Genomic DNA, 27,259 nt, shown 5'->3' with positions numbered 1-27,259 from the left:
GGGGTTGTGCGGGGCTGCGCGAGGGGGGGCGCGTCCTGCTCTATGTACAGGTGTCTGACGACTTGGAGGTAGTGCGCCTGTGAACAACAACAGTTAGTTCAATATACTGAAAATAACACACAAGTATAAAATAAGCCATAGTTAAACAATAGTTACGGTTACCGTGGTGGGCTAATTGGGCGCCCAGTAGGACTGCGAGTAGTTGGGCTTGCTGGAGGCCGGCTTGGAGGCCGCGCTGCGTCCGCCCCCGGCGCCGCTCTCCTGCTGCACAATTACATAACAATACTTGATTACTCTTGTTTACACATTACTTAATATAACTAGGAGGCTTGTCAAACAAGTTTTCACACCTTTATCTTACTAAAACATACAGTCAAGCAAACTATTAGTATATTTTTCCTATAAGATAAAGCCTTAAAGCAACACAATTATTCAAAAGGATTAACAATGTGTAGTAAAAGGTAATGACCCTATTTCTAATTATCCGCGTTTTATTATTTAAAATCAACAATTAGGGACACAACGAACAAATTTGAACATGCTTTGATAACATCGAGACATAAAACAAAAAATTATAAACATTGAATGCATAACTTTAAATACACTAACCATGCAATATATAAAAGGCGGGTAATATAAATATATAATATACATATAAGGTTAACATACAATATATAAGTGCATATAAATATGTGATAAAGATAAATATATATATAAACTTACCCGCCTATTGTTCACCCGAACATCCATCTACAAACGAAAGCAAACTCTAAGAAATGTAATAAATCAAAAATATAACAAAATAAAACGCATGCAAAACAAATTCAGGGCTTTCATGCAGCGATAAATATAACTACAATATTTAAAACTGTCAAATATATAAATTCTTATAAATAATAAACAAACAAGGATATCTGGTTTGGTGAGAGGCGCTGCTATCGCGATTTATTATGTCAGAAAATATGTAAAACCTACTTACGACATAATCTATATATATAAAAATAAATCGCTGTTCGTTAGTCTCGTTAAAACTGGACATCGGCTGAAAGGATTAAACCTTGGTCTTAAAATATTCGTGAAGGTTTAAAAAGTGGGAAAAATTCCAATAAATGCCGGGAACTAATTAAGTTTTTTTTCATTCCACGCGGTATTACATTTTGACGTTGACATGAGGGCGCTAGTGAGCTGTGATACTGTAGTTAGACTTAAGCGTACCGGAACAGATATTCTTGTAGTTCTAAAATATTCATCTTGATTTTATGTTGTATCATGCTATAATTGCAAATATAGTCTAAATCATAATAAATATGGGTTTTCAAACAAAGACATTTAGTCCATGAGAGGCACTGCTATCGCAGTTGGTTTTGTCAGAACATATAAAACCTACTTAGAGATATAAAATTACATTAAACAATAACATGACTAAGTACAAACTTAACTTTGTAAGTATTCTATATATATATAGAGGGGCGCTTGTGAGCTGACATAATTTAGTTTGTCTCTCCACCAAGTCAGATCCTTGTCAGTCTATAAGTCAGTAAAAATGCGTTCAAGTCACGGTGACTAAAAAATCAATGTCGTTGTGTACAATGTATTATGTGATCGGAATGTATGGATTGTGGTAAAGAGGATATGCGTAAGAAGGGAGTGGATTCAGATATGACAGTTGATAGTATGGAGTACATATTAAACCGACCCTTCGTAGTGTTAGGTAGAAAATCCGACAGTGTGCCGGTGTATTGGCGCAACACTATCCTTACTAAAAATGTCGACGTTTATGTCTCCTCACTAATCATTCCGACACTTGATTTGGTAATGAAAGTGCGCCATTCGCGCCAAATAATTCTAATGGGTATTGGTGGGGATAAGGGCAGGTTGATGATGAATCAATAGGCACGTGTCTGTCATCGTTGCTGTGTCTATGTGTCTGTGCCTGTGTCCCAGTGGGCACGTGTCTGTGTACCTGGTGCTGCTGCGGCGCGTGGTGGTGGGGGTGGTGGTGCGGCGGGGCGGGGATGTACAGATGGCTGCCGGCGCCGAAGGGCGGTGGTGTGCCGCTATGGAATGCCGCCTTCTCGTAGCTCTGTGTATAAAACATAAATATTTAAAAAAAAATGACTTACATATAGGAAAAAAAAAGTTCGAGCCATTAATGTGGAGAAAAACTGCCTTTAGTTCAGTATAGACGTCAGCATGATAAAGAGAAATAAACATACCACAGATATACAAAGTACTCTGTGGACTGTAATCATAGCAACCACTTCAGTCAAATTTCACTCAAAAATTAGCAATATGAATGTTTTGATGGATGGACGAGTGTTTGTTTGAAGGTATCTCCAGAACGGATCAACGGATCTTGATAAAATTACCTACATATAAAACATAATCTGGAAGAACACATAGGCTATTAATTATGTTTTTACACCAGGACTGAGTGGCGGGCGACTGCTAGTAGTTCATAAATTATTTCAAATCGCTAGAATGACAATATATAATTTAGGCAGTTGACGCTAGCGCCACCTACATATAGCTTGAAGTTTGTCTCCGTACAGCTAGTGATAGAGTGTGAGACTCACATTGACCTTGTTGAGCGCGACGTGGGTCTTGTTGTACATAACGTTGCCGAGGTCAGCGCCGCCACCTCCCGCCTTGCCCGAGCTGCCTGAGTACGCTCCGCCTGAACACAATACCACTTTTATTATATAGTCATAAATATAAACCACTAAATAGCACTAATAGTAAATAAAAAATAACATTTATTGTAAAACATATTGCCTATGACGATAGATCTTAGAGCGCCGGTAGCTCAGTGGTTAAGCGCTTGACTTGTAATCTGCAGATCCTGGGTTCGAATCCCGCCATCTACCATTGTGTTTTGCCATTTACATATGTACATTTATCCTATGTTCTTACGGTGAAGGAAAACATTGTAATGCTGCACATATCTGAGAAGAAATTCAAAGAGATGTGTGAGGTCGACCCACACTGGGCCTGTGTTGTTGACTATGGCCTAGTCACTCCACACACAGAGAGACTTGGAGCCTACCCTAAGTGGCTCCGAGCCTTTCTGTGGGTACGTATAGAGAGGTAATTATATTGTCTATGGTTTTAGAAGATGACATGATAATATTTTACTAAAACATTTCTACATTGGAAACCCATCATAACAAATTGATTGCAATTTATTATTTACTCTGTATGTATGACTGACCAGGTTTGTATGAGTCCTGTGCGTCGTAGGGAGGCTGCTGCTGCTGCGAGTAGGCGGACACCTTGCCGCCGCCGGACACGCCCACTCCGCCCACGCCCCCCACACCGCCTACACCGCCCACGCTAGAGTTGCCGCCGTACTGGAATACAGTAACACATTATATAAAGCATTTCGCTCCTAAATATAACGTATACCATTGATTTAAAGCTAGTGATGATTTTTCATATATTTATTTTTTAATTACCGTGGGGTAGACTCCATATTGGTACGTGGTAGGAGGTGCTTGGTAGATATAGGCGTAGCCGGGCGGTAACGCGGCTGGCACCTGCAACAAAACGATCATGTATTGTCACTAATGTCACATATAAAAGACAGGCGTCAAGTGGAAGCATTCCTGTATTTCGTCTCGTTTTTCCCTTCCCATCCTTTCCTCATAGGGGAAGAGAAAGGGGACTCATCAAGGGAAAATATCCCCTTTCTATGCATCCCCTCCTCCATGGATATGAGGTAAGCAACGCATCTGTGATTAAGGATGTATACGGGCAGCAGTTTCTTCGTTATTTCGGCGAATTCAATAAGCCGTTTGCTTATTTGCCACCATATAATTTAAGAAAACTTATATGTTATGTACTAATTGTTATGTATCTTTGAATGCAATGGAATGTAGATATTACCTGTTGTGGTGAGGCGGCGTCCGTCCTGCCGAACCTCTCTCCGCCACCCAGACCGAAGGTGCCCTCGCGCGCTACATATCCAGTCTCGTAGTATCCACCCTGATACAATACAATAACAATCTTTGATATAGTTTAACATAACTAGTAATGTCTCCATGATCCTAAGGTCAGTTCTTCAAACATTGTTGACACTGTAATCTTTGTCAAATTTTTCTTGTCTTTTTTTTATCAAATAAAATAAACCAGTTATTTGACCACAAACCCACTTGATTGTGGTCTCAGAAACACACTGCAAGTGAAGTATATTTACCATATGATGCGGCAACGCGCCGCGCATCAGCTGGTCATCGTATGCGTATGCAGTGGGAGCTCCCGCAGCGCCGTAGAGTGCGCCGCCCGCGTACACCGCCGCGCCCGCGCCCGCACCTGCGCCCGCGCCCGCCGCCGCGCCCAGTCCTGCCGCGCTCGCGTTGCTCACCGCGTTACCTCCACTCACTGGAACATACAATAGATTAAATATCTATTGATATAAAAAAAATTACCTACTGGATTGTTAATGAAAGTGCAAAAAATTATTTCAGATTGTTCAATTAACTATTACATAATGGAGAGAAAAAATGCTTTGTAGCTCACTCGGCATGGTTAACAGTGACAGCAGTACTAAATATACCACAGGATATACAAAAGAGCATCGACTTCCGTTTGTTGTTTGTGAAGATATTCCATAAATTATTTAAAAAAAAAACAATTTAAAAGGCATACTTTTTTTAAATAGCAAGAATGACGTATACGTAATTAGACAGACGAAACTCTGCGCTAACGCCAAATAATTAAAGCTTTTCGTTTTTCTCCTATTAGTTCAGTCCAATTGTAAAATTTTTAAATTTTTGATATATTTTCGACTTTGGCATTACAAATCATACCTGTTGTGGTGGTAACTTTGGCAGTCGACGTCTGCGTGGTTGACGTGCTCGTTAGACTGTTGCTTGACGCCACTGAACTGTCATACTGCAACACAAAATTTACAAATTATATATATTTTTAATACTAACTATGAATTTAAAAAAAATATCCTAAGTAACTTCTGCATAAATCAGCTACGATTCAGTTAAAGGCCCGTCAAAATAGGTCCAGCCGTTTCTAAAATTACACAAAACAAAAATTGTCTTGCGGACAGACATACAGAAAAATTAAAGATATGATTTTTTTTTATTTTACATACAAACAATTCAATTTTATTAATATGTAGATACCTGTTGTTGTTCTTTAGGCTGTGGTTTAGGTTGCGGTGAGGGCTGGTACGCGGTGTAGGGAGATGCCGTGTACAACGCGCTGCCGCCGTAAGCGCCCGCTGATGATGACGTCTGTAAACGTAACATGTTATACTGGTTACATTGTACGAACATTATAAGACATATATTATTTGTACATGCCAATATTTTAGACATCTAAATGAAGAAAAGATCTTCAAACTTTGAGTGTTTGGTAAATTAATTGGTAGCATAAAGCTTTTAAATAAATAAAATTTTATCAAATATTAAGGCTTTTGATGTTAATGCCATATTTTTTTGGGTTGCCATTTTATAATCTTCGACGAAAAAAAATTTTTTTCGGTGTACCTGGTATGAGTTCATGATGGGCTGGTACTGCGTCAGAGTGACACTGGAGGGGTAGGCAGCTGCCGTCATCGCAGACGCGCCCGTTAGTGACGCTGCATTCGATGAGTTTACCTGCAACAAACAAATTTTACCAATCTTAGTAATATTATAAATGCGGATGTTTGGATGGATGCAAGAATCTTTGTGAAGGCATCTACGGAACAGCTGCATGAATCTTAATGAAATTTGGCATAAATATAGAACACTGTCTATAGAACACAGGAAGACTCTTAGAGATGATCTTATTTTCACTTCAGAGAGACTGAGAAGTATTCACAATGTTTCTGCAGTGGAGACACGTGAGACAACATACCTGTGGCGCGTACACATTGGCTCCGTACACGGGTGGATGGTGCGACACCGCGTGGTGTGGGTACATATTCTGTTGGCCCACTGTCTGCACACACAAAAATATACAAATACATTTTATATTCAAATAACATAATTAAAGATTTTGGACTATACTCTACAGATTAAATGTAACAAAATATAGTAAAACCTGGATAAAACCTCTATAAGTGAGAAAAATCGTTTATCCGGATTCGACTGTATGTATAAACAAGTGTCAGATTTCGTAATACTAGAGACCCCACTCGACTTCAAACAAGTTTTTTAAACATTTAAGATATAGATAAAGGTAACTAGGTTTAGATCTAGATATTATTCAGGACGTTTTACCTTTGGCCTGTGGTGCGCGTAGTGCTGGGGGGCATGCAGCGCAGGCGCAGGCGCGGCGCTGGCGGCCGCCTCCCCGCCCGCACCCGCACCCGCCCCCGACACGCCCGACACTGACATCTGCTTCATCGACGCTGACAGCTGCTTCTCTAGTGCTGTAAATACGTTTAACTTAACCAAGAGTTTACACTGTCTAAAGACATGTATAAAATCGTTTTATCATTTTTTTTTTAAATAAGGAAGTTAACCACAAATATTATTGTGACTAAATGTAAATATGATTGTGAAAGACGACCAGTGGAACCTGGATAAGTTAGAGTCCAAGGGACCGCGATATTGTTCCGGTTTATTGAGGTTTCTCTCTAACTTGGGTTTCTCGCTTGTGGAGGTCACCGAACAATTACTCTCGCTTATGGAGGTTTCTCACTTATCCAGATTTCTTTTATCCAGGTTCAATTGTTCATTTATTTATTCCTTTGAATCAATTGAACATGTTATGTCCGGCTCACAACCAACCACTACGGCATGGGTTGCAGTGGGTGTGGGGTGTGGGGCCGACATTTTATCGCACGACATTTACACGCGACGCGACTAAAAAGTCGCGCGGCTCTAGCGTCGTGCTATACAAACTATCATGTACCAAGTGGTGAAAGAAACTTTATAAACTGTGACTTACATGTGGCGTTGGTGACTGCAGGCTCTGAGGTGACAGGCTGACTTGTCGCCGTCGTGTCTACTGCTGATAAGCTGTCACTTAGCTGTTGAAGTTAATTTAGTTAGCTATAGATATACTTAAAGAATGAGACTCAGACCTAGGCCTAAGCAAAGATGGATCGCATGAAAGGTGACATTAAAGGAGTAACAGCTGATATGTCGCAAGGTACATTGGTCTGGTTGACGAAAACTGGTGCGCTGACCGTACCTGAGTAGTTAAAGAATTGTGCACTATGGAACTGCTAAAGTAACAATTAAACAACTAATCGTTGGTTTCTGACCAAAATCCATGCGTAAAACATATTGTTATCGTTGTTTTGTCAAATATAAAGTCAGGAATGTTTTAAACAGGGAAATTGGTCTCAGAAACCTAGGATAAATGTTAGTAAAATATACCATTGTGCTGCTGGTGTGGTAGTTACTGCTGGAAACATCAACTGCGTTCTCATGACTAGTAGCTACCGGCTGGGACTCCGCCACTGACGGCACCTGGAAACAAACACAAAACAAAAACATTACAAGCAATAGTTTTAAAAAAAGACTACCTATGACACTCTACGGGATAATGCAATTTGAACGACAACTTGCTCTCTTAAATAGGTAAGAACCGAGATCTGACATCTTTAGTGCCGAACTTTTTAATGGTTACTTAAACTTTGTTTAGATGTTTCACATCATACTCAGAGTCACTTACGGAATCCTCTTTTAACTTCAATCAATAGCTATGGTACTTAGGTAGCTAACCCAAAAAAAATTGCAGAAATATCTTCATATGGTAGAGGGTATCAAATTATAAGAAAAATTACAAAAGTTATTGTAACTTTTAAGCAAAAATTTTTCCCGCTGTAGTTATCGAGCTGGCTATATACCATTTCCGTTTTATCGTTGAATTTTGGGACACCCTGTATATTTCTGTGACCATTTAAAGACTGACTACGGCTATAAATCTACACTCTAGAGTAGGTTTCGTACATGCGTACATTTCGTATATGCTAATTATTCTTCAATACTGACCTGCTTAGGAGGTTGGGAATGAGTCTGAGGAACATGCTGAGCCTGGTGTTGAGCCTGTACTTGGTGCTGAGACTGCACTTGGTGCTGTGATTGCACCTGGTGCGTTGATTGCACCTGGTGTTGCGACTGCACTTGGTGTTGCGACTGAACCTGGTGCTGAGATTGAACCTGGTGCGGCGACTGCACTTGATGCTGTGACGACACTTGATGCTGAGATTGCACTTGATGCGGCGATTGCACCTGGTGCTGGGACGGCACCTGTTTGATTTTTAGTTTTAGTAAGAGGCGACAAATAAGCAAGCTGTCACTTCGCTCTTTAAGCGAAATTATCGATTGTCAATGTCACAGATTCCGCCAAAACACCTAGCTTTACAGATGTGCTGCCTACACCTTTTGACAGAGAGGGGGATGTACAGAAAAGGGATATTGTCTGTTATTATACGCCTCCGTCAAAGCTTATGAAAAAGTGGCAAGAAACTTTCTACCCACCCTTTTTGGTTACTATTTTGCCGGCCACACTCATCAGGAGAAAGGCGTGTCTTGTGTGGTCAAAAAGATTGAAACGATCCATACCTGGTGTTGTGACTGCACTTGGTGCTGGCTCTGGTGCTGTTGTACTTGGTGCTGGGTCGGCACCTGGTGCTGCGAGGGCACCTGGTGCTGGGGCTGCGCGGGCGCGGTGTCGTGCAGCGTGTCCGGCTCCAGGGCACCGAATTGAACGTCGAGGAACATTGCGCCGCTCGATTCACCGCCGCCCGGCATTTCCACCGCAGATGAAGGTATCTATTATTATGAAAAGAGAAGAAAAATAAAAATGCTGGGTCCAGAAACAATAGCATATCTTCAAAAGCAAATTAGCGGCAAAAGGCAATGAAACAAAGGTTTTTCATATGAAATAAATAAAAACGTATGTTTAACATGAGTTTCCGAGACCAAACTTCCCGTTCAAAACATGTTGTCATCCTTGTCTTTATTTTTGACATGTTTGAGATAACAATATGTTTTAAACGGGGATTTTGGTTGCAGAAACCGGTGGTTACTCTATTTTGTCGGTATAATGTCATTAGAAATGAGTTGCAATACCTTGGATGGCGGCGGAACCCTAGCGCGCTGCGTCTTGCGCTGGCTGGTGATGTCCGCGGAGCCGTACACGCCATAGTTGCTGGTGTATACACCTGCACATATTAAAAACACTTAAAACTGTCGTCAAGGTTACGTAACGATGACACACGTTTGATTATATTTTACTTTGTTAGTTCTCTTTCCTGGACAAGACGGTAAGGGAAACTACATTTGTATGAGGGACGCATGGGAGGAAATATTTTCTTTCTGTGGGTCCCCTCCACCGAGTAACTGAGTACCTGTAGGTAGACAACGCATCTGCAACTACGTATGTCTATGGGCAGCGATCCCCATTTCGGCGAATTCAGGATGCCATGTTTCGTATGCCACCTAATAATATTATATAAAAAAATAAGTCGTGGTGGACAGTAATAGGGTAACTTACTATTGTCATGCCGCTGCGACTGCTGGGTGAGCTGGGAGAGGTACTGCGACTGCGCTGCGCTCAGACTGCCAGACATGCCCATCGGCTGCTACAAAACATACATACAATTTAGCTTCTTCCACCAATTACAACAATCAACAACCAACAGGAAAGTAGCTTGATAGACCTAGGGTCATTAACCCTTAATCTACTGAACTAGTTTAGAGAAAATTACGTGAGAGTGACTATCTTTTTCTAATATTTATATCTTTATCTCGCTCAATCAGCATCGTAGACACTGAGTGTACGCCACTGGGTTAGAAGTTTACTAGTGCGCTATTATGCTATTATTATTAACTGTGTTATGGGTCTTGATATCTAAGCCAAGGGCGTCGCCATCGCCATCCGGTCTACGTTATGTCTAGGGGGGATAGTACTACAAATACTTAATGTTAAGAAAGTGGTTAACATATTCCAATGTTAAAAAAAAAAACTAAAAAGTAGTTTTTGAGTTGACTAAGGGTTTATAGCTATTGTAGGCACCTTTTTATACTTTTTTCTCCCTGATTCTCATATTCGGTTTTAGTTATTCCTGGCGACGTCCATGGTACGAGCGAAAAGCTTTTTTAAATAGATCAATAGGTGGATGATTGTTGTTACCTGATGGTGATGTGCCAGATGTGGGTCTGCAGGCGCGGGCGCCGCTGCGGGCTCCGGCTTGGGCGCGCTAAGCACCTGTTGCTGCTGCTGCTGTTGCTGTTGTTGTTGCTGCTGCTGCAAGACACAAATACTTTTAGAACTAACATTCGGTACATTAATCTACAATCATATAAACCTCTCAATAATATCAAGTTCGTAGATATTAAACTCTTTACACGTGTCGAATACAATGAAATACAAACACAGTACTTTGCAATACAACTAATCATTTTGTTATTACACCTTTTCTTAAAAAAAACTTTATATTGCGATTGCGAATGGGACAAAAATTTCGTGAGTTTTGTTTTAAACATTTAAATGTAACTATATGGCCGTGAAAGGAAGGCACTCACAAATATCCAAGAGAAAGCATTAATTCTTGTATAGTGTTGCTATATAAAAAACCTGTCATTTATGTGTGTGGCCTCACCTCGAGCATGGACTGGTGGTGGTGCGCCTGCGCAGTGTTGTGGTACGTATAGGAGGTGATGTGGGGGTCCGTCGGCCCGTTGCTCTCCGGAGGGCACTCCCACTCCTCCTGCAAAGAAATACTATATACAATATCTACACTAATATACTACCTAGGTAATATTACTAGGTTTTTTTTAATTCCAGCGCGGGAACATCGCAGGGAACTACTAGTCTTTAGGACTATCGATTATTTAGATTAGAATCTAGCCAGCTCCTCCTTGGTTCCTTGTAACTTTTGATTGCTGTCTACTGTTGAATTAATGCCTTGTTAGACTTGTTAATTGATCCTAAGGCAGACCCATAGTGTAGATTACACATAAATCTTCGCTAAGTGCGACTGTAAGAGTTAAAAGCTCACTGTTATACATAGTCTTATTTTTCATAGATATTGATATATGAAACTTTGTTAATAACACAATAAATACAGGATAACATAAGTAATAAATACTTAAATAATGTAAATTGTGTAACAGTAGCTTATAAATATTAAGTTTCTTTAATCATTTCAAACAAAACACGCAAAAAGTAAACATTCAAAAAATCGCTTTTAAAATAAATCTAAAGTTAATCTTTATTTAATTTTATAAATGTATTATTGTTAATTTAATAAAGATTAAATATAAATATTCGTACCGTAGCATTCTGCGAGGCGTTGTCGTGCTCAGGGACCAAGTTCTGTGCATTCACACTCGGAGTGAACACCTGCAACAGATTAATTTATTTTATTTATCAATTAATTTATTTATTTTCATTTTATAATAAATAAAATAAAGCACTAGTTGTTAATTTTCCCTTAATCAATAAACCTATGTACTACACTCCGAGTTAAAATTACAAACACCTCAATGGTCGAAATCGGTTCAACTGATTAGTCTAGAAGGTCATAATGAAACTTTTAGTCAAATTCAATGGAAATTTGAAATAATAATAAACCTATTTAAAGGAACATTACTTTTAAATGGATTACAGTTAAAACGCTGAATTTTTCTAACACTAATCAATCTTACTAATATTATAAATGTGAAAGTTTGGATGGATGGATAGCTGTTTGAAGGTATCTGCAAAACTTTGACTATGGCCTAGTCACGCCTAACTTAGGATAGGCTCCGAGCCCCTCGGTGGGGACGTATAATGAGCTGATGATGATGATCTCCAGAACTGCTTTTGACTGACTGATGTCTTTTACAGCACTTAGATTTTTGTTAATAACTTATCACTTTCGTTTTCTTTGACACGGAATTCTACATCAAATCGTTCTAGCATTGAACATTTTTATATTATTTAGTCAGAAAAATTAACAACGCGCTATTTGCATTAAAAACTCGCTTATTTTACATCCATACAATACACTCATTAATCGTATTCATCCAGCAAATGTATGACTGTGTGAGTTGTGTGTATGTATAAATGAACATAAAATAATAAATATCAGGATTATCAGGGCTTTTTCAACACTCAAATAATTAAATGGCCATTTAACATCTTTCGTTTCATTTACATATATTGCATTAGAGCAGGACAGAAGATTTAATAATACCTTGGTGTCTGAGAGTGAGCCGGACCACTCCTCATTGTCCCAGTCCTCTGTGGCAGGGAAAGAGTCACCAATGTTGCCACCTAAAAACAAATATTGTTAAATAGTATTACAGTAAAATCTACTTACCGTGGGTTTCTATGACCGAAATCTGTGTTAAAATATCGTCGTCCTTATCATTATCTTTGTCAAAACCGAGATAACAACCAGTTTTAAATGGAAATTTTGATTTCAGAAACCCACGGTTAAAATAACAGATTACACATCAACCCAATAAAGCCTTCTTCTATATTGTTATAACCATATGTACAATTTCTTCTGACGTGGCTGCGACTAACAGTGGAGGATAAGGCGACATAGTCTAGTGGAAAAGGGGGCTAACAGCAAAATATAAAATAACTTACCAGCATCGTTGTTGTCGTTCCAGTGCGTGTCGCGTGAGGGACGGCCGCGAGTACCACCTCGCCGGCCGCCCCGCCCCGCACCGCGACCCCCGCGACCTCCGCCCCGCCCGCGCGCCGCGCCCCCGCCACGTCCTGCACCGCGACCACCATCACCCACACCCTCGCCACGACCTGCATACATATACAACACATTCATAATTAATAATATTATAAATGACAATTTTTACATGGATGGATATTTGTTTAAAGTTATCTCCAGAACTTTCAAGGAAAGTCTGGAAGAAGACATAGGCAATGTTTTTTTATTCCGCCCGTACGGAGTCGCGGGAAACAACTAGTATACATTATACAGATAGACAGGGGCGCAAACATGTACCTGTACATTTAGTTTCCTTCACTTTACGGTAGGGACCCAAGCGGAAGATTGTATATTATAAAAGTTAAGCTATTTCAAAGATGGTGCTAATCTATATAAGCATAAGTTACATCTGACATTATTTAATTCAATTTACAATTTCCACTTCACATTAAATTTATCACAATTTCCATAAAAATTAAAATCAAAACATAATCCTCTCTGTCTCGCTCACTCTTCAGCTATAGGACGTCAGGATGGGCATCAGCCTTGTCTAAACATCTTCGCCACGATGATAAGTGTGACCCTCCTTTACAGTTACTAATATTTGTTATTTTACAAAAAGTCTGTGTTATAATGTTTTTCAAATAACTTGTGGGCTTGGCAGAAAGCACAAATTACTGCGGAGAACATAATGTTAGGAGGGCACTGAATGACAACATTTGCACCCACAAAAATATATAAAAAACATAATACTTTGGATGAAAAAGTGGTTAATTTACAACTGTACAAAGTTTAAATGACAGTTTGGAAAGTATTCTGATATACTTACGTGGTCTGGGTCCGGATCTGCTGCGTGCGTCGCGCTCCCGGCCGTCTCGAGGAGGCTCCACCTCGCCGTTACCCGCCGCGGCGGGGGGCTTCTTCTTTTTCTTCTCGTTAGTCTGCCACTCGCCCTACAACAACATAACGCATGTAATCCATATGGAGTAGACAGAGACTACGGACCTACATTCATACACAAATCCAAAAAAGTATATTTAGTATAATTTTTGTCTATCTGTCCACAAGGTCTCGTTCTGGGTAATCTCCAGAACGGCTGGACCCATTTTGAAGGAACTACAACGTACTAGTGGATGTTTAGTTGGATGGATGAATGGCTGAAGTGATCTTGATGAAATTTGACATACAAATAAAATTAATCTGGAAATACACATTTACACAATTATGTTTTTTTTAATTCCGCGCGGTCAGAGTCGCGGGCAACTGCTAAATTGTTATAATTCCTCATTCCTATTGAATTTGAGTATATAATGACATAGGTTAGGTAACACATAAAACTAGCTGTTCACCTGTATCCGCTCGCTCTCCTCCAGCAACAAGTTGCAGGCAACAAACATGTCGTTGTCGGAGTCGTGCAGCGCGGAGCACACCTCCTCCTCTGTGCGGCACGTCATCTCCATCAGGACGGTCACCTGGAACACATCTCATTACTACACGTGCACCGTAACATCATACCTTGGCATGAGACATTTCAACTGGAATTCATAATTGCATTTTATTTCTTCGGATAATTTAATAAGTGTGTATTTTACTAATATTATTAACGCGAAAGTTTGCATGTATGGATGGATGTTTGTTAGAAGGTATCTCCAGAAAAACTGCATGATTTCACTGAAATTCGGCATCAGATAGGCTACTAATTCAGTTTTTTTTTTAATCCAACGCAGACGGGCTAGTCTTATATAAAAAAATTAAACTGACTTCTTTTTAAAAGGTATTTCGACTGTCGAAACGCAAAGTAAAAGATTTATTTCTCAAGTTATTTCACAATAATACTGTCAATCTATAATAAATATGCCAGTATCATTGACAAGTAATTGATCCCTATCGTAGGCAAACTTTCACATCATTGTACTAAACATAGGTGTCTATATATAATGGTTATATTCTCACCATTCTGCGAACATCAGTTGAATCTTCGCTTTTGCAATCGATCATATTTGCCATGCGAATTTGTTCTGTGGTGGCCTGCAAAGAAAATCATCAAGTAAGACTACGACAAAATTTTATCACTGTTTTGTCAAGGGAGATTTTCATCTCATATACCAACGGTAATTCAATCATTATTCGGTAATTGTTTTTCGCACGTAATAGAAAGAAGTGGTAAGTAGGCAATCATCCACGGAAAATTCGCCATAATAGCGAAGCGATCGTTGTCCTCAGACATTTACATTTGCAGGAGTATTTCCCAACTTTAATTGACAGAAGAAGAGATGCACAGAAAGTATATATTTCCCCTTCCTATGTCATGTTCGTCAAATCCACCTTCGTTGGCTTCGTAATTCTTATATCGTGATATTAGATTGGTAAATTCTATGACAGCTGATAGAGATATATGAAAGAGTGGACATCGGTGAAGGATGATTATAAATATATTTACCTGTAACTTGACCTTCTCCTTGGGCTGGGGCTTGTCTGTGGGCTTGCCTTTGTCCTGTGCGTGCTTCCCGTCCTTGCCCGCCCTCGCACCACCCTTGGTGGCGCGCGCTCCCAAACTCATCTTTATTCACTATAGTTATATTTACAGCCTCTATTTACAAGCAGCTGAAACAAATACAACATATCTCTTAGCCATACATCATCATCAGCTCACTATACGTTCCCACTGAGTGGCCCGGAATCTACCCTAAGTAACGGGCGACTAGTCCATAGTCAACCACACTGGCCCAGTGTGGGTTGACTTCACACATATCTTTGAATTTCTTCGCAGATATGTTGAAGTTGCATAACGATGTTTTTCCTGATTTTTCACATTAAGAACGTCGGAGAAGAGGGAGAAAAATGTACATATTTAAATCGAATATCGAAAAACACATGAAGGAATTTGAACACAGGACTTGCAGTTTACAAGTGCTTAACCACTGAGCCATAGGCGCTTAAGCACCGAGCAATAACATATGTAGTAGAAATTACGAATGTTTAGAAAGAGAAAGAAGTATAGGTAACTTGAGCAGTGAAAGAGAAAGATATACATGTTTTAAATAAGAAACTACACTACAATAATCTTGATCTGACAAAAATCGGTAATAAAAGTACAGATTTTAAGGAAAAAAAAATATTATCGTATTCTTTATTGATGAGCTATAATGTTATTATAGTTGGCACATTCTTATTTGAATCGTAAAGTGTAACTGAGAACATATAAGTCTCCATCAAAACACATTTTAAATATTTTAAGAGTTTCTATTCCAAAATAGGTTTAAATACTACGAAGAGTTTCGTTCAATAATAATTTTCCTTTGAAAGATTGCAAAATATCCTTGAGCGAATCTGATTTACAAAACATGTTCGAGAACGGACTATTTCGAATCCAATGAATTTTAAAACTACCTACAAAACAACAATGTAACTGCGTATTCACTTATCGATCTACATCCAAGCAACACTGCATAAATAAATTATGTTACCGTGAATGTCTTATACCAGAATCCCCGTTTAAAACATATTGTTATCTCTGTTTTCTCAAAGATAATGAGAGGGATGACGTTGTTTTATACAGAGATTTTGGTTTTAGAAACTCAGTGACCATCGTATATGTCTAATCTGTAATTAACACATTCGATAATGCTACGATTTTTAATTACTAAAGTGATAGCATTGAACGTGTTAAATTTGAGAGGAACTAAACAAACCAATATAACTAGATGGATAAATGGAAGATTAAGAACATTCTAGAATGTAAGGTTCTTAAGGAAAAGAGAAATTTCAATATTTAATTCAACAAATGCAAGAATTAATGGAACATTATTGTGAAGACAGACCTATCTTAAGGTAACATTCAAATATGTGTTCTTTCTTGAAATATCAAAATTCCTAAACCACCTTTACCTCTTTATATGCGATCTATACGATACTAGCGATCAACCGCGATTTCGTCACGGAATTAAAAAATCTAGTAATGAACATAGCCTACGACACCCAAGGAAAGTGTAGACAAACAGTGGAAAAAAAATCAAATTGATTCAATAATTTCGAAGCCTTTTCATAACAAACAAACAATCACATATTTACTGCTTATTTTTATAGATATAATAAATTTATAAATATCAACTCGAAGTTAAAAAAAAAAGAATTATTGAAGGTAAAACGGTTTAATGATCGTAACCGTACAACTTTCATTGAAGACTTAAGGTTGAATTTATAATAAGCTTCCCGTACACAATTCGTTACGATTACGAGAATATATTAATCCTATTGAAAACATAAATTATGTAAACAAATAAACGTCAAATTACATAATAGCCATTATAATATTTTTTTATTATCTTGTTAAAATTGTGAGGTATCTATTGATATCTTATTGGATTTTTTTTTATATTATAAGGCGTTAAATTAGCAAACAGCTAATAATATTTATCAAGGATCACAAAAAAAAGGCTGGGAAAAGAAAAGCCTAATAGCTGTCACTCGCGACTCCGTCCGGCCGCAATAAAAAAAAAACTTAATTAGTAGCCTATTATTTCTGCCAGACTATATTCTACATCTATGCTAAATTTCAGCAAGATCCATGCCTATGTTCTGGAGATACCTTCACATCCATCCATCCAAACATTCATCATCATCATCAGCTCCCTATACGGCCCCACTGAGGGGCTCGGAGCCTACCCTAAATTAGGGGTGACTAGGCCATAGTCAACAATGCTGGCCAAGTGCGGGTTGGTTGACTTCACACATATCTTTCTTCTCAGATATGTGCAGGTTGCATCACAATGTTTTCCTTCACCGTAAGAACGTCGGATTAATGTACATATGTAAATTGAAAAACATATTAATACATGGCGGGATTCGAACCCAGGACCTGCAGATTACAAGTCAAGTGCTGAAACCACTGAGCCACCGACGCTCTAAACATTCACATTTATAATATTAGTAAGATTTTATAATTCACAAAGTGAATAACCTTTAGCAAATATAGATGGACTTAGTATTTGTTCTGAAATAAATATTATTGTAGATAAAAAATTATGACATTCATTTTAATATCAACAACAATTTTCGTTGATTACAAAATAATCAGATTATTTATATTTACATTTATCAGTTCATGAACTCATGGAATCTAAAAACATTCGGTTTATCCCATTGGACTTTAGATTGATTCTATGTTTTAGATTAACCCAATGGGTAAAACTTAAGAAAAACTTCTCAATGCTCAATCTGCCCATAAACACCCAAATTATTTGTTATATTGCAGATAGCTATGTATTTTCTTAATATTTACATCTTATATATAAAATTCTCATGTCACAATTTTCATTCCCATACTCCTTAAATGGCTTGACTCTCATGAAATTTTGTGAGCATATTGAGTAGGTCTGAGAATCAGCCAACATCTATTTTTAATCCCGCGCCGAAGGAGTCGCAGACAACAGCTAGTTTCATATAAAGATTTCACATAGGAAATTTATGCTACAAAACTTTTCTTTCCAAAAACAGTGAAATTTTCTACACATGTATTACAGTTAAAGTTTTCACTTGGATGGACTTATCTTACTATTATTATAAATGTGAATGTTTAGATGTATAGTTGTTTGAAGGTATCTATGGGACGGCTCAACTGATTTAGATGAAATTTAGCACCCATGTAGAACATAGTCTGGGAGAACACATAGGCTAGGCTAGGCACAGACAAAGTTATGCACAACAGCTAGTATAGAATTTGTTCAAGTAACATATGTATAATGCACTTTATAGCATATCAAATTCCAGTTCATATGACATATATCTGTGAGAACTTTAGGTATGCTGACATATTGTTTACATCTAGAATATTCAGAATGTACCTACATAATACCGTAAACATGTAGATAATTACTCAGAATAAGATAAAAATAACTTCTCATTTGTTTACGTAAAGGGTATACAATACTCGAGATAAATAGCTTCAAAACAGATGTAAGATTTGTATATTTGTATTGAACAAAACACAAAAACTACTGGTCTGATTTCAAATATTGTTTTACTATTAGAAACTTATACTATCACTGAGTAACATAAGCTATATTTATATCTAGTTTTTTTTTTTTAATTCCATGACAAAGTTGTTGGAAAAACCTATTATACACCATGCTAATTTTAATACTAAATTTACAGTTTAAGAAGAAAGTAATGTGATTTAATATTTATGATTATGGTAGAGGAATACTGTAGAAAGTATGGCTGGATTGTGTAAGACAATATGCATAAAGATTGAATTGAGATATATTGGATGTATCAAACAATAATACCTAACATATTAACTTTCTTTAGGGATAAAGGGTATTTGATATCAAGGAAGGCAATATATATTTAGATTCCTTAAGTATTAGCAGAAATTTTGATTTGAATTGCATTGAAATATGAAGATTTTAATTTTTTTATGAGAAATCTTGTTAAATTCTTATATAGAGATGTTTTTATGTTGGTAATTTTCTGTTTTATAAGTTTTAACATAATAAAATATTGTTAGTTGTGTTCAGTGCAAGGTTTAATATTAATTTCAAAGGAAATTATTAAAATATAGTTGTTAAATAAGTCTAATATTTATGTTGCCTTGACTACTTAAGATATTTCAACAATTAATAGATTAATTTATATTTACAAATAGAATTCTGAAGGGGCGTCAACTATAACTGCGTATGTAACTGTGAAAATAAGGAAATATGGAAATAGAGGTGTTTATATAGAGTCGAAGAAAACATAAGATAGATAACAATTCGTATTGGATAATCAAAGGCGTTGTTTTAGCGGTAAATTAGTAAACAAAACAAATCTACCGAAACTCGCAGTAATTAAATTCAACTTTATAACAATAGCGCCAAAACTTTAACGGTTAATGTCACGAGCAATCGAAATACAGTATAATGTAAAATTTTACATTACTTTATGTAAAATTCGGGGCAATGATTCATAACTGAATGAAGCGCGAGACTAAACCAATATGAATACGGATGATGCAAAATTTTCCACAAAAACACCAAAAAGCCCGTTTATGTGCACATCTGCACCATAACGGAGCTCACGTCATCAATTTCTTAAACGTCCAACGGAGACGAAATTCAATAGGCGAGCGGCACATGTGGGGGACGCCATTCTTGAAGCACCTTTCTTGGTATGAAAATGACAGTCTTTGTTGTTGAAATAAACAAGAACGACACAAATTCACACCATATTTATTAACACATCCGTACACAACAAAATCTTAACTTTGTTTCTTTACCTTAAAACTAATTTACTATCCGAAATACGGCACAAATTCTAATAAAATGTATTATTTCCATACCTGTGAATGCGCTCTCAAACGCAAGCTGGTCACGTGACTTCCTAGTGGTGTACCATGACCGACGTTACGATTTAAAGAATGGCCAGTTTTGTTTTAATGCCAATTTTTTAGATTGCATAATTTCGGTTTATCGCGTATTGTCCTACGCAAATTTTATGGAGCCAAATAATTTTAATTCGACTCGTAGTCCAATTATTATTAGTTCTTCCCTATGTTTACTCTTTAGAAGTCATTTTCTAGCTTTTGCATTGTATCTTTTACAGTTTTTAATTTTATCCACTTGTATATTCATCCAAAAAATAAATAGTGGAGCAATCGCTGTTTCATTATGATTTGTAGTTAGGTAGTTCATGGTTGGTACTTAAAAAATAAATAAGACTAGGTATATTAAATCTTGTTTATTTAATCACAAATCGGGTGATCTCAAGCCTTAGTCTAATGCAAAGCTCATGGAAAAATAAGAATAAACATCAAAACAATTTTATTTGGCTTTGCTTTAGACCCCTTTAAATACTTCTTTAGAAAATTAAGCGTGCTGGATTTTTACGATTATTACAATCGCAATCAAAAAGAAAATCAAGAAATCACTAAATTAAAAAAAAGATCTTGTCTTTGATAGCCGTAGACAAATTATATTCTTCGAATTTTCTTTGCAAAATTCCCGCTATTTTTTGACAAGTCAGCTTGAACTTGCTGCTTGTATAGAAATAGTGAATTTATTTAATTATGTCGCTTCTAGAAGATATATTTTTGAGGGACGAGGCAGATGAAGCGAGAGAACTGGAACGTGTTATTGAAGGCGATGATTATGAAGATAGACCTCCACGTTCAGACAGTGATGATAATAGTGAAAAAGAAGACGAAGCCGGTATTCATCTTATAAATAAACTTACAAAGTATTTTGAATGTTGTGGTTAAAATAACATTTGATTGCAGAGGAAGAGAAAAAACGTGTGGATCCATCGAGTACGAAAACTAAACGCACGGTGAAAAATCCAAGATTCATTTTAAATCCTGCTCGACTGACTGGTCCAAGGGGCATACAGGTTATTCCTGAACATTTTAAAGATTTTAAATTTAAAGGTATTTGATATTACTAGAATAAATATTTATATATTATAGACATTTGCCTAAAGCACTAGTTTTTTTTCTAGGCAAAGGTCATGAAAGAGAAGATTTGGATTTAGTGCTAAAGAAACTAGAACATTGGGCTTACCGATTGTATCCGAAATTCGAATTTGCAGATTGTTTAAAGAAGATTGAAACTTTAGGAAAAAAGAGACCAGTTATGGTAATATTTAAGATAAATACTTCAATCATTTTAAGTCATCATTTGATATAAACCACTTACCTTGTTTTTTTTTATAATTATAAGGTATAAAATATGTTTACAAATATATTAGTAAAAATATGGAATCTTAATATTTGAAGTCAAAATCTACCAAAAAGTATATTACAGCTGTATCTTTTTGCAGGTTCACCTACAGAAGATAAGATCAGATCAATACATAACAGAAGAAACCATTGTCCAGAAGGATTCCAGTGATGATGAAATACCGGTAGAAAGAGAAGAAGATGAATTTGACAAGCTGTTGCAGCAGCAAATAGACTTGGCTAGAAATACACCCGCACCAACATCAGTGAAGAAAAACATTCCGGAAGATTCCATTGTTGATAGGTAATAAGATTTATTTCATTTCAATCTAATATATAAAGTAATATTTTTAGTTATTTATGATTGTCTTTTTTACTATTTTCACTGTTATTTTTTTTATATCATAAGGTGGCAAACGAGCGAGCGGCCACCTGAAATCGCTAAAGTAGTGAAGTGACCGTTGCCCATAAACATATGCAATGCATATGCGTTGCCTACCTTTAATCGACGGGGGAGAGGATGCACAGAAAGAAAATATTTTCCCTTTCCATGCATCTTCTATTATACATATTACTAACATTCTCTTGACCTGCACGTTACTTCATGAAAATTGTAGGAATAGATGAAAATTTCTATACATTGTGGTCTGTAATTAAAAGTATTTATGAAAATAACTATACTAATGTTATTAAGTGTAAAAAATTTTAACAACTACTGAACCAATTCCAATAATTCTTTTGCTATTAGAATGCTTCATTATCATAGAGTACTGAAGCTATATTTCTTGGTTTTTTTATCTTATGCGGACGAAGCTAAAGGAAAAAGCTATGTGTGCCTGCCCATGGTTAGCAATTGTTGTGAAACTATGCAAGAATAAGATTATTTTAAGTAAAAATAGGAATTTATCTTTATATATATAATTCTTCTGTGAGTGTGTATGTCACTGAACTTCTCTCAAACAACTCGACCAATTTTGATGAAATTTTTTGTGTGTGTTCAAGGGGATCTGGGAATGGTTTAGATTCACAATTTTGTCCGCTGGACAATGTTTTTTTAATTAATTTTTAATTTATTAGTAGTTGTTGATTTTGGAATGTTTTACATTGGATCCGACAGACGGCGCTACCATCGCAGTGTCAAATGTTAAATAATATTCGAATTAAAGACGTGTAGTCAGGACAACGTCTGTCGGGTCCGCTAGTATATATGTATATCAATTAATGTAGTATTCTTTGTTACAAAACAAATGACAATTTATTATAATTAATGCAATTTTTAACAATAAACTAACAAAGAATCTAATGTCTAATACTCTTAAATCTATGATATAATATATAAAATAAAATATTAAAAAACGAATAATTTACTAAAATATATAAGAATTTACCAATTTGATTTAAATATTTTCAGATCACTATTTACCGCACCAAAAGCAACATCATCACCATCAATCAGTGATGAACAGAGAGAAAGGATGATAAGAAATCGGCAACTGGCTGAAGAGAGACGTCTAGCTAGACTTAATAATAAAACAATCACTGAAAATCAAGATACAATTACTAATACTACTAGTATTAGTGCTACTTCTATTAGTAAGGAAGATACAGACGAGATAATTGTTACTAAAAAACATAGAACAAATACAATAGACAGTTCAGACGAGGAAGATTTAAATTCTATAAATGAATCTATTTCTGTAGACATTCATACTAATAGTAACAAAATCTCCGATACAACAAAAACCAATGAAAATAGAATTAGTAATGAAATAAACAAAGATATAGAAATAAAAGACACTGAATCACATAAAGATGATTTAAATCCATCAAAAGAATGTGAGAAAGAAATAAATAGCAATTTAAATATGGATATAGAATAAACTATAGAAATATATAAGAATGTTAACAGTGGTAGAGATGTTTAACATCTTCGCACGAATCGGCCCGCCTCGCCCGGTGTAATACCACGACCATACAGAAGACAGGCCTCAAGTGGAGGCGATTCCAAGTGCAGTCTGATGAGTGTGCGTCCCGGAGGCCTAATATAGTCCTCTTTCCCTTCCCCTCCTTTTCTTTATAAGGCAAGGATGGGAAGTGAAAGTGGACTTTCCGGATGAGAGGATGTATGAAAAGGAAAGATATTTTCTTTCTGTGCATCCTCTCCTCCATCGATTAAAGGTAGGCAACGCATATGTTATTGCATATGTGTATGGGCAGCGGTCACTTCGCTATTTCAGCGACTTCGGGTGGCCGCTCGCTCGTTTGCCACCTTTTGATATAAAAAAAAAATGTATGAAGGTAACATGCTATGGAAGAAATTGTATAAAATTACATATTTACTAGTGAAAAATAGTACCTCGGTTACAGAAATTGTAGTAATGAGTTGCACCAGTGGAAATAAGTCTTAAAGTCAGCTGTTAAAAAAGGGGACAATCAAATACAAAGAAATAAAATTTTTATTTTTATTTATTTACGATAGTGCAAACAAAAAAAAAACCAAAAACCTTATCACAGTATGTAAATATTTAATATATAATACCAACATTAAATAGCTTATGTAATAAGAAATGCAGATGATCTTTGTATGTGATAAACGATAAGTTTAATTAATAAATAAAATATCTTAAAATAATTAAAAAATTACTATCAACTACACAATTTTTATACTAAACTATAATCTTAATATTTTCAAACGGCAATAATTGTTAATATGGCAATGAATTCAAAACCAAAAATAGATATTTTAATGAATAATCGTTGGGTTCCAACAGCCGAAACATAATCAGAACATCACTCCAGTGTGTACAAGACAATGCCTGATAAACCGGAGAATAGCAGGATGTAGGTGGTACTGTGCAGTGCGCAAATATTCCGAGTCGACAAAGGGATAAAAAAAAATGTACCAATATAATTTTGTGTTTCGGCAGAAGAAACTTACGATAAAAATAACATAAATTATTCAAAGTTTCGCGAGACATTACAATAAACTGATATAAAAATGGCTAAACACTCTAGTATATTCGTCCAGTGGCGGCACCGACTAGTTTCGAGTCCATCAGGGGCCCTTGGAGGCCTTGAGCGCTCACTGAGCTCGGGGCCGCATCCGCGAAATAATACTAGTCCCACTCACCCTGATGAAGGGCCCCCAATGGGCTCCAAACTAGTCGGTGCCGCCACCGGACGTATATACGTGAGTGTTTAGCCGATTTTATATCAGTTTAAAAAATGGTCAAGAATCAAAATATTCTACTTGGTTTTATTACATTCTTATACAAAAATTTATACCATACTTAATATGAAAATGAACAATTTAGTAGAGTAAAAAAATTTAATTATAACAATTTTCTTGAAATGCTACCACAAAATGGAAATAACTATTCTTATTACATTCGCTGCCATTTTAAATTGACGTATTAAAGTGAATTCGCCAGTCAGAAGAACTAAATGTGGTAAACTAACCGTGGATTTCTGAGACCGAAACATCTTTTAAAACATTATATTGTTTTCTATGTTTAGTCAAAGATGACGATATGTTTTATACAGAGATTTTAGTCTCAGAAACCCACGGTAAAAATATTAAAAATGTACAGAAACCGTCACCGACAAACCAAAAATAACATTCCAACTGCATTGAAGATCTAATTCAACCAAGAAATTAATTACGAACTAATTTACACCATTAAAGAGAAAACAAGGTTTAAGGCGTTAATTATCTGTAGCAAACAAATGTACAAAGATATATGACTACTTCTTTCAAATAGAGAACAATATGTTTTATAGTTGTTTCTCCATTAAAAAAAACACTTTTAGGTCAAAACCACTATACACTTTTAAGATTATCTCCCGAAATGACTTCATTCCAACTTCAAACCTCTTATTGAAGTTATTGGCGGCTAATTATATCTCTATTCTGGTAGGTTTTTGAGACCAAAATCCCTGTGAAACATGTTTACCCCGCACTTTATCTTTGAAAAAAAAACCAGAGATTATTGTATTGTACGGGAATTTTGGTCTCGAAAACCAATTATTAGAATTTCTATCATCATAACTGCCAATATGGTGGAAGTGAAATAGGCACAGATAACTATGGCTTATAGCCTATCCAGTGGTATATAGTAGCCAGTTTCTATATTACATTAATTTAGTAGAAATTATTTTGACATTTTAACACGTTCAATACCATTACGATTTCTCATATAAAACTTAACTCGCCAGGCGAGTCCGCACTGAACGTGTTAAAACTCTACATAACCTAATTTATAAAAAAAATATCTCGGCGATTTATATGCACTAAATATTTGGTTTAAAATCAGTACGCTAAATGAATATTACAATTTTAAAATAATAAGTTTGTACTGCAATTTTTACATGCAAACATTGTTTGACATTACCTTGAAGATGACATTATTTTTTTAAACCATAGATTATAGTTTTAAAGACGCCGTGTTGTTTAAAAACGTGCTTACGTAAATTTTAATTGAGTTTATATTTACAAGAAATATATAGAAGCTTTATTTTACAAAGTAAAATCTTGCAACACCGAAGCTATTTTACAATTAATCAATATTATACATATTAATGTATATTTCATCTAAAAGTGCCCAAAAACCATAATTTTAAAAGCAATCTTTCTTTTAAATTAAATTAAATAAAAAAAATTAAATTTCGATTTTTTTTAATCTTAATAAGAATAATTGTTATTTAGACACTTTTAGTACAATTGTAATATAAGATGTAATAAATCAAAAACTAATACATTTAATATGCAGCAGATTTTTTCTACGTACCACAAAATTTAATTTAAAATTCGATACATCAATTTTGCATCGAAATGTAATCGTTGCCCGAAATATCGATTTTGTTGAAAACGATTGGAATCGATTAATTAAATTCAGATTGTCTCTGGCATGAGTGAGGCGAAGAACGATGTGATTATGATCCAAGTGGAGGCGAGTAAAGATTGTTGTTGGGGGTCGGGTTCAGTTTCCTCTGTTGGTGTTTGTGTGTTGGTATTCGGTGCGTTTGCGTTTGCATTGTTTTGTTGAACATTGAGGACGCGGAAGAATCCTATTTGATGCCTGAAATATAAGAAAAAAAATATTTTAGTTTTTCCATAATATTTTCAAATTCAATCATTTTATTTAATCAATCGATGGTGCAAACAATTGAACGTCAACTATCAAGATGTGGTCGTACTACATTAACACGGAGGTAATAACTGTTGTAAAATGGCAACAATATATTTTTAAGATTCCATGGATGTACGAGACAGCTAAAAAAGGCTAATATAGTTTTTTTTTTGCCCGAGAAGGGGGCAAACGAGCGGCGGTAACACCTAGGTGATCAACGTCACTTGGACATCTGCAACACCAGAGGAACTGCAGATGCGTTGCCGGCCTTTAAGTAAATGGTATGCTCGCTTCTTGAAGGTTCCTAAGTCGTATTGGTTTGGAAATACCGCCGAGGACAGACCGTTCCACAACGCGGCTGTGCGAGGCAAGAAGTTGCGCGCGAATCGCACCTTTGTGGAATGCCAGCCATCCAGGTGGTGTTGATGGAACCTGGCGGTCTGTCGTGTCGTCCGATTACGGAACTCGAAGTTATTCTGACAGTCAAGCTAACGTCACGTATCAACACGAGTACACCGACAAAGTTATCTGATGCGATGGGCATAAGTCACACTAAATTTTTACCACATGTCAATATCACCTTCCATATTTACGTTTTTACGCATTTTTATGATAGAAGTAATTGTGACATCAGCGTAATTTACGATCCAAGGAAGTTTGTTGCACTATATACTCACAGATATGCAGTTACAGCAAGCAGCAGTACGAGCAATAGACGCGCGGGGCTGCCGTACACACACACGAGCGAGAGCAGGATGGCGATACGTGACGCCACGTACACTTGATCGAGCCAATCACGAGGCGCCTCCTCCCCCC

The 27,259-nt window shown here is 36.4% G+C and overlaps 3 protein-coding genes across 7 annotated transcripts in view; 1 reads left to right on the top strand and 2 right to left on the bottom strand.

Annotated features, from left to right (window-relative positions):
* Positions 1-20,026, bottom strand: lig (ubiquitin-associated protein-like lingerer). Of its 5 annotated transcripts, none has more exons than XM_013309969.1 (30): positions 19,941-20,026; positions 15,060-15,223; positions 14,573-14,647; positions 13,969-14,091; positions 13,449-13,572; positions 12,541-12,711; positions 12,140-12,219; positions 11,236-11,304; positions 10,562-10,669; positions 10,093-10,206; positions 9,454-9,541; positions 9,030-9,121; positions 8,520-8,729; positions 7,947-8,204; positions 7,329-7,421; positions 6,895-6,976; positions 6,222-6,373; positions 5,857-5,940; positions 5,505-5,615; positions 5,139-5,249; positions 4,809-4,893; positions 4,196-4,380; positions 3,886-3,984; positions 3,456-3,536; positions 3,212-3,350; positions 2,577-2,677; positions 1,964-2,083; positions 724-750; positions 163-264; positions 1-77 (listed from the first exon to the last, which is right to left on the bottom strand). In XM_013309969.1, the coding sequence occupies exons 2-29, from the start codon at positions 15,177-15,179 to the stop codon at positions 172-174; spliced, it is 3,195 nt and encodes a 1,064-aa protein (XP_013165423.1). In that variant the 5' UTR covers positions 15,180-15,223; positions 19,941-20,026; the 3' UTR covers positions 1-77; positions 163-171. The 5 variants fall into 5 exon arrangements, with proteins under 5 accessions (XP_013165423.1, XP_013165438.1, XP_013165431.1 ...); XM_013309984.1 differs by having other exon boundaries at positions 163-261; XM_013309977.1 differs by having other exon boundaries at positions 19,878-19,954.
* A 574-nt stretch (positions 20,027-20,600) lies between these two features.
* On the top strand, positions 20,601-23,391 carry LOC106115349 (TIMELESS-interacting protein). Its single transcript, XM_013308710.1, has 5 exons — positions 20,601-20,808; positions 20,877-21,023; positions 21,095-21,231; positions 21,416-21,618; positions 22,726-23,391. Exons 1-5 carry the CDS (start codon positions 20,667-20,669, stop codon positions 23,192-23,194), a joined length of 1,098 nt encoding a protein of 365 aa, XP_013164164.1. The 5' UTR covers positions 20,601-20,666; the 3' UTR covers positions 23,195-23,391.
* Positions 23,392-25,995: 2,604 nt separating this feature from the next.
* Positions 25,996-27,259, bottom strand: part of Herp (Homocysteine-induced endoplasmic reticulum protein) — a 6,021-nt gene continuing 4,757 nt past the window's right edge. Inside the window, exons 4-5 of the mRNA XM_013307918.1 lie at positions 27,121-27,251; positions 25,996-26,392 (exon numbers count right to left, since the gene is read on the bottom strand). Coding sequence (XP_013163372.1) covers positions 26,206-26,392; positions 27,121-27,251 — 318 coding nt within the window. The 3' untranslated portion in view covers positions 25,996-26,205. The remainder of the gene's footprint in view (positions 26,393-27,120; positions 27,252-27,259) is intronic.

This window comes from Papilio xuthus, unplaced genomic scaffold (assembly GCF_000836235.2).
Source record: "Papilio xuthus unplaced genomic scaffold, Pxut_1.1 DF829660.1, whole genome shotgun sequence".
Lineage (NCBI taxonomy): Eukaryota > Metazoa > Arthropoda > Insecta > Lepidoptera > Papilionidae > Papilio > Papilio xuthus.
Note: the sequence above shows the minus strand (reverse complement) of the source record. Positions and strands in the feature narration are given on the sequence as shown.